Source organism: Numida meleagris, chromosome 2, assembly GCF_002078875.1.
Source record: "Numida meleagris isolate 19003 breed g44 Domestic line chromosome 2, NumMel1.0, whole genome shotgun sequence".
In the NCBI taxonomy this organism is placed as follows: domain Eukaryota; kingdom Metazoa; phylum Chordata; class Aves; order Galliformes; family Numididae; genus Numida; species Numida meleagris.
This window is the reverse complement of record NC_034410.1, coordinates 109,262,823-109,272,424: the sequence shown is the minus strand read 5'-3', so window position 1 is coordinate 109,272,424 and position 9,602 is coordinate 109,262,823. Positions and strand designations below refer to the sequence as shown.

At 41.5% G+C, this 9,602-nt stretch overlaps 1 protein-coding gene across 4 annotated transcripts in view; it reads right to left on the bottom strand.

Moving 5' to 3' along the window:
- The window catches only part of LOC110394957 (lipoxygenase homology domain-containing protein 1), a 207,494-nt gene continuing 204,458 nt past the window's right edge, over positions 6,567–9,602 (bottom strand). For all 4 annotated transcript variants that reach the window (XM_021389034.1, XM_021389035.1, XM_021389036.1 and 1 more), the window contains one exon: positions 6,567–7,974. Coding sequence is in view for 1 of the 4 variants with exons in the window: in XM_021389035.1 (XP_021244710.1) it covers positions 7,920–7,974 (55 nt within the window). In the remaining 3 variants the exon portion in view is untranslated. The remainder of the gene's footprint in view (positions 7,975–9,602) is intronic.

Below are 9,602 nucleotides of genomic sequence, written 5' to 3'. Positions count from 1 at the left end.
GGAGGAACCGCCCCTCCCGGGCCACCCCTCGCGAGTTGGGCGCCCCGCAGCCGGCCGCTGCCCATCCCGCTGCAAACGCCGCTCTAGTTGCCGTAACTTTGTGAGACGGAGCCGGGAGGGGTGTCATTCCCAAATGATGCCGTGACTCGCACTTTCTTAACGGGCGTCTGAGGGAAGGTGAGGAGGCACCGTTTTATTCCGCCACCCGAAGAAATGGAATTTTGAGCATTTCCTTCAGCGGGCGAACTCACCGTGCGTTCCCCCGCCTCCCTCCCTCCGCCCCAGCCCCTTCTCCGCAGCCCGGGAGCTCCCTTTAAACCTCAGCGCGGTGCTTCGGTGCCCGCAGCTCCCCCCGGCCGCCCGCTCTCGGCCCTTCTGCCTCCTCTCGCCCCCCGCATACCCCACGCGTGCGGGGAGAGTCGCTGGTGCGCCTCCTTGGCTCGCTCGCTCTTTATTTTTTGCCTGTGGAATACGCTCAAAGCATGCCCTCTCCCTCCCTAAAATAGAGCAGTGAGAGAGTTCAACCTCGTTGCTGGAATACCGTAATGGGAATGTCAATGCGACTGAGATAGGGCACTGTTACATTAAGATAGGTGACTAAACATAGCCCCTTCCAATTCATTAATGAAAGAGAAGGAGTTGCAGGGGCGGCTGAAAATTACGCCTTCTAACCCTTCAATCTGCATGGTCAGTGTGAAGTTGCCTTTTGGAGATAACCTTTCGCTGATATATGTACTTCAGATTTCAAGAGAAGACTACAGCATGTATTGCTGGGTTATTCCGAGGGGGCTAAGCACGCAGAACTCAGCCTTTGGAAGGCGGCGGGCACGCAGAAACCTCATTTTGCTTGTTCTTTTGCATGTTATCACACATTACAAGAGTCTTTAATTACATCATTGCATAATGGTTCTTAAATAATATACGTTTCCTCTGCAATCTCTCTTGCAGTGCTGGAGCTGCACTTTTATTTCTGTTCCTTTTTTAACCCCACATTAATTTCATTCTCATTACGGTCCATATGATCTCCATTGCCTCAGACTTTTAATGCAAATTGCTTCTTTCTCCAGGTATCTTTTAATAATTCACTCAGCACCTATATATAATACAATATATGCACCTAAGCTCCTCTTGTCAGCAGAGAATGTGCTTAATAAAAGAGCTAATTTAGCTGCAAGTTCGTGGCTTACGTATCTCAACAAGTTCCCAAGTTATTCTATTTATAGTTACATCTTCAAGCAAACGGTTTAGTGTGCCTTTTAAGTTACTTTGAGTCTTCGTGACATATGCAGGTCAAAAGATGCTTAAGATTTCTAATGGAGGTTAGGGGGTGATATAGGGTTGCAGTAAGGGTGCAACTCCTGTGCTCCCAGAGCTGAAAGCCTCACCTAAAATATTTGGGGTGGGGGAGAGGAGAATGAATGGAAGCTGTCAGATTCAGGGTGAGAATAATAAGGTGGAGACTGGGGTCCCACGCACTTAAAAGGCAGAAGATGCCTATGAGCAATGCAGCAGATATTTAGGAACAGAGATGGTATCGGGCTGGCTGTGCCCCATGGTAGCTCATCACTGCTCAGCTTGGAGGTAATTACTGCCAGGGCCACTCATCCCTGATGTCCTGCCCTTCCTGCTCCAGATGTGGAGCACTTTTTTTAGCTATATTCACCCTCAGCCACTTCTCTTGAGGACAGAATTTGACCGGAAGAGATCCACCCGCCACACAGAAGGACTTCAGCTCACCCCAGCAGGTTTTAGATCAAACCCATCCATTTGAAGTGTGTTCAGCTTGCCGCGCATTTCATTACAGTGGGGAGGGGTTTGCACTTTCCTCCCTGTATTTCTCTATTCCTCCTCTCTCTGTTTTGTTTGTTTGTTTGCTTGGTTTGTTTCCTCTTCTTGGATTCAACTTTTGTGGCATTTGTGAGAGGACTCGCATCGTCTCTGTTAACTGATACTCTGTTAAATGGAGGCAGATGAACATTTAAACCCAAATTAAACGTTGGGCTGTTGGATACTTCCAGAGGAATGTCTTCTGTTTTGTTTTCTCACATAAGAGATAATAAATGGAAAGGGCCCCACATAACAAGTTAAGTGTTGAAGAAACTGCTTCCAAGAAACAGAACCAAATTTCCTCTTTGTTACACTGGCATAACTCCTATGGAGCTATATCAGGGCCAGAAGAGTTTGTATACACGCAGTGTACAAACCAGCATGCATTCAGCAAGCCAAGGTTGTTGCTAAACCTCAGAAATTATTAATTATGAAATATAATTGAAGGGCAAAAATGCAATCGCAGACATCGATACATATTTCATAAACCAAAGCACAGACACGCTCATTTCTCATGTAAATGCACTCTGAAGCACACTGTATTCTTGCCTTTCTTTTTTCCACCTTTCTTTGAAGAAATTGTTTTTATGAGTGTCACAAGAACTGCTTTAGCCTTCTTCTGAATTGCAACTACTGTTTGCTTTTTTTTTACTCTTCTTTTTTTTCCTTTTTACCCTTAAAATATCAAACCAGTCTTTGTCTACACCAGGAATACATTTTGTTTTTGGTTTTTTTTTGTCTTTCTGCTTTTCATTGCAGACTATTATGGTGTTTTTTTTTTTTCAGATTCTCAACCATGATCTTTTCACAATCTTCCTTAGCTCTATAGCACAGATGGCCCTATGAAAAAATACTCATCCTCTGTAGTCCTCTCATTTCGCCATTGGAATACCTTTATACTTTACCAGCGCAACCAATTTTTGCATGGAGTCATTCCAAACTGTTCCCAAAGCTAGTTTCCTTTGTTTGTTAACTTTTCTACATTTTCTTCTAGCTCCAAATGACTGAAACATTAGAATGATGCCCCTTGGCAGTATTTTGGCACAAAATCCTGCATTTCTTACCTTTCAAACTTTGGAAAGCAGCTTTGGCTGTTCTGTGTCATGAAGGTGATGTGCAGGACTTCAGTGCTCCAGCAGGGCTTGGGGTGGGCCCCCTCTGCAATGAGTGACGTCCTGAGTCATAAGAAGCTTTTTGGTGATCCCTTCAGAAGACCTGGAGTTTCTGCCAGCAGATTTGCTTCCTTTCCTCCTTCCTTCATTCCCCTTTCTCTTCTAGCTACCTTCCCATACCTGCTTTATTTCCCTCCCAAAGGTTCACAGTGCCTTTTTCTGCACTGTGCTGCTCTTCTCTTTCTTGCTGTGCACAATGACAGAGAGCTTGATTAACATCCATTTTCTTCACTCATTCCCTCTGACATAGCCTCAGTCGCAAGTCTTCCATACTTTAAGTATACTCATATACTAAAACAGTGCCCCTCAGGCACATGCGTGCACACAAACATCCGACTCAACTACTTTAGAAACAGCAAGCAAAAGATATTTTACAAAACATTCACAAGTTTCAGATGTTATCAGTAGATTTGTGTTTAGGTTACACAGGTACGAGTAGAAGCTGATATAGAATGTCTCTTCAGTATTTACATACTGCAGTGCTAAATTGCCCTTGAGAGCCCAAACAGTTGCATTCACAACACACACGTGCCAATGGATGCTCTGATAACTTAAACACCTATTGGGAAGGCATTTCCTTTCAATAAAGCCAATGCTTTAGCAAATGAACAAAAGCACAAATCAAAAGTAAATTAGTAAAATATTTACAAAATTAATATTAAATTACCATATATTTTTAAAATGAGTATAAGCAGCTATTGCTTGCTTATGTTACCTTGAGATTACTTTATTTATAGACCTACATGTTGATTCACATGGACAACTTTTTGGACTATAAAATTGCCATTAAAATTGAGAAACGTGCGAATCAAGTATTTTTCATCATGTTAGTTCACTTTTACAATTGCAAAGAATACCCTGAAATGTTCCCTGGTTGGCAAAATTAATTTTTTTACAACATCCTGATAATGCTGTATGTATTTATTTTTGCATAGACCTCTTTTCGGCAACACGTCAGCCAGGAAAATGCTAGCCCACATGCACCTACCTCATAAGATCTGCAAAAGAAGATACTCAATGTAGCAGGGCTCTCAGGTGAACAGCTAACTTTACACTAGACTATAAATCAAGCTTAGTGGGATAATTTATATATTTATGCTTTAGAAATATATTTTCATATTAGACATACTTAAATTTCATGGTGAACTGGGAGCTGTGGCTTCTTGTGTTACATTTATTTCCAGAATGTTTAGGCATTAAATACATGCCAAAACTTTCCACTGCTCATTTAAAACGACAACGAAAAGTCCAAGTTTATGAAGCCAGAATAACTGAGAGCAGCTCTCCCTTGGTGACAGCATACTGACTTTCATGTTTGTATGAAAGAAGAAATGATTTCTTAGATTTTTAAATAATTTGACTGAAGATTTCTTACATTTACATTTATTAATCAGAAATGAGATGTCAGTTACCTTTTATGTTGCTTCATATCATATATTTTAAAACATAACCAAAGATGAATGTCAATGCATAACCAGTGAAGGCAGAAGATACATGGGAAGACCTCATGGGAAGTGAGCCTGCAGCCAAGCTTTGTACGAGGTGTACAGGTCTTTCACTGCCATTCTGCATTCAGTAGCCAACAAGATCCCAAGCAAATCACACACTATTATAAATGGAAAAAGCATTTATGGAATGCCTAGTGGGATATTAAGATGTCCTATTATACTGCATTTAATACACAACTAAGAATTTCCTAAGGTTTGAAGAAGAAAATAAACAGTTCCACTTTTTTCCTCTTTTTGCTTCATCTGTTTAAAATGAATTCATGCCAAACAAAAGAGTTGTAAAAGGAAGATTCAGGCACAGCACAGCACTGCTTAGCACAGAGGAGTTCATGGGCTTTTCAAGACTACAGCTTTTCCTTATGGGGAAGGAATCCAAGAGAACATTTCAGATCAATGTGTGAGCAGAGGATGTTTACATTTGCAAGCAGGTCTATAAATACTAATACTAACAATCCTCCAGGACTCATCCAAGACGTCTAAGGTAACTCAAATGAGCACTTGGAGCGGCCTTTTTTCTTATTTTGACTCTATTTACCCCACTGACAAGCTACAGAATAGATAGATATAATAAAGCTGCTCATATATTCTTAGGAGGAAGGAATCCTTTCTTCAGTATGTACTTGGAATTGCTTGGAGATTAAATGGTTCAATGAGTCAGTCAGAACATGGCTATATATTTTTTTTTCAAATCATTAACAGAAGAAACTGAGACTCATAGGGCTTAAATGGGCAGAAATATGTCAGCTAGATCAATTTAACATATTTATACAAGCACACAGGAGTAGATAAGGAAGAAAGATACAGTTTAATAATGGCCTCTTAACACCTTCAGATTCTGTCATGTTTAAGAGCCTATGCTATGTTTTTAGTCTATATTCTAGCACCCACCTCGTGCTTGAAGCTGTCTCTACAGCGCAAAATTCAATGTTACTGCTTCACTGTAATAACAGGAAGGATAAGAATAATAAAATCCTCCAGCCACTGCCCTCACACAGATCTGTAAGGACAGGAGGCAGCAGGGAGAGGCAGCAGAAGACAAACCCTTCTCTCCACTATAGCCTTGCATCTTCCAGCTGGTTGATTTATCTCACTGCTCCTTCCATAGGTGCCAAATGCCTGGGTCTCTTGCTGACGGAGGAGGTCTCATTTCCACGCTACATCTCTGTTCCTTGCAGAGGCACCACTGCCCAGGGTCTCCATACACAAGTGTGGGTGCTGGCAGCAAAAAGAGCAAGGCATCTGGTCTGTGCAGCAGCAACTGAGTGCACATGAGGTGGCACCTCTGCAACGTCTCTGCCTTTGGCCAGCTCTCTTGTCCCTTGCAGGGGACATGGATTAAGTGACGTGTGTGCCAAACACAGCAGACACCACTGTTTACCATGAGGAAGAGGCAGGTTTGGGGTTTGGCTCTAGTCACTATCTCGATATGCTACGTGGCATGTCTTTGAAGCAAGACTTGATAAAGAAGTTATGGTATTTCAAGCTTTCTTATCAAAGTGTAATCCCCCAGCAATATGTTCTGCAAGCACCTGCAATGCACTTGAAATGAAATGAAGCCCTCTGCTGTGACAGTTTTCCAGCAGTAGAAGGGTAGAGGTGTTTACATGACTCTGGATCCAGGGGATTGAATCCAACACCTTATTTATACACTGTACATTCAGAGGAAATAATTTTCAAGTAAGGACGCCAGCTGCTGAAAGAGGGTATTCACTGCTAGTAATAAAAAACAGATTAGGAAAGCATTATTTACACTTGATAAATCAGAGATGGCATCAAAGAGAGCTAGTATTACAAACTATTAATGAAAGACATAATAATGAAACAAATCACATAATAGATCACAACAAAGTGATTCAGTGTAATGAATACTGATACTAAGTAAGTGAACTGTGCACTCTGGGGATACAATTTCAAATCCCTTCCAGCATGCGTGGTAGCAGTGTAAGCAAAAAGAGCACTTTTTGTAGAAATTGACTCTGTTCCATTGCTCACTCAGATCACATCCACACCTTAACACCAGCTCTCCCTTTGATGACGTATAAAGTAGATAAAAATGAAATTACCTGCCAAGACCTGTTGTATTTGTTTATTACTTTTTGAGACAATGTAACAACTGAAATCTCATGATCTGTGCAGATATCTGACAACATTCCTCATTTCAAAGAATAACGTAAATAAATATTAAACACACTGAAAAGCCAGACAACATATCACAGAGTATAGATTCATTTCATTCTTGTGATTGTAGAAAGTACATTGCAGCTACAAAACATGGTAGTGCCTTAGAGGTGAAACAGGTCTAAAATTCAGATTTTTATACAGATTTTAAATTTTGGAGGTACTAAGGGTGGAGCCTTTGATTAAACAGAGGGACACCCTGTGTAGTTAATACACAGTATGTGTATTCTGATCACAGACATCAAACTTCTGGTGGTGTGCAACTCATACTTTCATTTTAGTCTCATCTTTATTCTAAACTCTTCCTCAGCCAACTTACAACTCTGGCAATGCCAAACCAAACATCAAGCCACTTATAATTCACTTATTATTTTGTGCATTTATTGCTAAATATGTTTCTATTTATGCTGTGTTTTCAAAAATAATTGGGATTTTTTGAAGTAATGACATTTGCACATACAGCACTAGAGAGGCAGACAGATGCCTAAGAATGGGCACTGCAAAAATCAGCAAGCTGAGCAGGGAGCTGCCTAAGCTAGCCAGTGAGCTATTCCAGTGCTAGTGATAAGAGATGATGGAAAAGTCTCTCTTAAGAGACCCTTTGGATCTAAAGGATCTTAGCTGAGGTTCTGGCTCAGCTACAAGATTTTTCAATCAAATGCCAGTGGGAAGCTTACTGCCACAGGGTGAATGCCTGAATAACAAATTCTTTATTCCTCTCTGTTACGTACCTGGTCTTATGGAAAAAAAAAAAGAAGTAACGTGGTAAGGCTGAAGAGTTGTGCAGTTTGCTTGGAAAATGATTTTGAGGAAATACTAGTTTTTATAAATGTTGAAATCAAAACAATTTATCAGTTTAATAAAAATTGGCAGATTTGACCCAAGAGCTAACTTCAACTTACTCACAAATTATTACTGAAATAAAAACGTGTAACTAAATATGTCTACTATTATGTACTATTATGAATGCTCAGCTCAAGTCCACAGAGCCATGTTACAGATTAAAATTTATGTTTTCTAAATTTCAGTCATGCAAAGATTTTGAGCAACTCTGGTAGGATTGGAACACAGTGTTCACATTAGACATGTTTAATTTACTGTGATGTTTTTAATGCATTGTTTTGACATTCCTTCACAGTAATTACAATACCTTCAGAATTATACCATATAAGTAAATCAAACAAGTAGGAATTTGGAGAAGCAGCACACTATGCAAAAATCAGAAAATGAGCAGCTATGGATAAAGTCGCACTACGGTGCTACCATTGCTTCCATCCCCAGCAAGCCACCTACAAGGAAAAAAAAAGTTTAAACTTGTCATACAACCATAGAACCATAGAATCATAGAATGGCTTGGACTGGAATGGACCTTAAAGGTCATCCAGTTCTACTCCACTGCTGCGGGTAGGGTTGCCACTCTCTAGAGTGGGCTGCCCAGAGCCCCATCCAACCTGGCCTTAAATGTCTCCAGGGAGGGGGCATCCACAACAATCTGGGCATCCCGTACCAGTGCCTCACTACCCTCTAAGAATTTCCTCTTAACATCTAATCTAAATCCCCTTTATTTTAGTTTAAAACCGCTCCCCCTTGTCCTATCAGACTACATAAAATGTGGGTCTCTGACTTTTTTATAAAGCTCCCTTTAAGTACTGAAAGGCCACAGTGAGGTCTCCCCGGAGTCTTCTCTCCTCCAGGCTGAAAAACCCCAGCTTCCTCAGCCTTTCTTTGTAGGAGAAGTGCTCCAGCCCTCTACTCTTCTGGACAGAATCCTTATATTCTTCCTATGCCATCCATCTCTTCTTCCACTGCCTGTACATTTCCTTCTTATCCCTCAGTAGGTCAAACTGACATTGACTCAGCCATGCCATTTTCCTTCTTGATTTCTTACATGTGGGGATGGAGAGCTCTTGTACTCTAAGAAAAGTGTCCTTAAAGAGTTGCCAGCTCTGCTCCGTTCTTTTGTCCCTGATCTGTTCCTTTGTCCCTAAGGATAGCTTCCCAGGGTATCTCTCCCACTAATTTCTTAAACAGTCAGAAGTTCACTCTTCTGAAGTTCACGATCTTGACTATACTCTTTGTCAGTCCATAATCCTTGAAATCGTGAACTCAACCAGGGCATGATTGCAACAGCCCAGACTGCCTCCAGTCTTAAGCTATTAAATGGTCTCCTCTGCGTTGGTGAGCAGCAGGTCTAGTAACGCTTCTCTTTTGGATGGTTTGTCTAACATCTGGACCAGGAATTTATCTTCAGTGCACTCCAGGAGTCTCCTGGATTGCTTACAACCCACTGCATTTCTTTCCCAGCAGTCATATGGATGGTCGAAAACTTTCATCAGGATGAGAGCCTGAGAGCCTAGTGCTTCTTGTAGCTAAAGCAAGAAGGTCTCATCAACAAGATCCCCTTGATAAGGCGGCCTGTAGTAGACACCAACCACCAAATGTCCTTTATTGGTCCAAACTCTAATTTTAACTTACAAGCTTTTAGCCTGATCATGGATGTTTCTCAGAGACAGCTCTTTGCAGCCTATCCATTTCTTAACATAGAGGGCAACACCTCTGCCCCTTCTTCCCTACCTGTTTCTTCTAAAAAGCTTGTAGCCCTTGATAGCAGTGTTCCAGTTGTGTGACTCATCCCATCATGTTTCCTTGATAGTGAGTAGGTCATAGATTTCTTATTGCACCACATTTTCCAGCTTTTCCTGGTTGTTTCCCTAGCTGTGTACATCAGTGTATCATAGAATCATAGAATGGCCTGGGTTGAAAAGGAACTCAAAGATCATCTAGTTTCAACCCCCCTGCTGAGTGCAGGGTCCCCAACCACTAGACCAGGCTGCCCAGAGCCACATCCAGTCTGGCCTTGAATGCCTCCAGGGATGGGGCATCCACAATCTCCTTGGGCAACCTGTTCCAGTGTGTC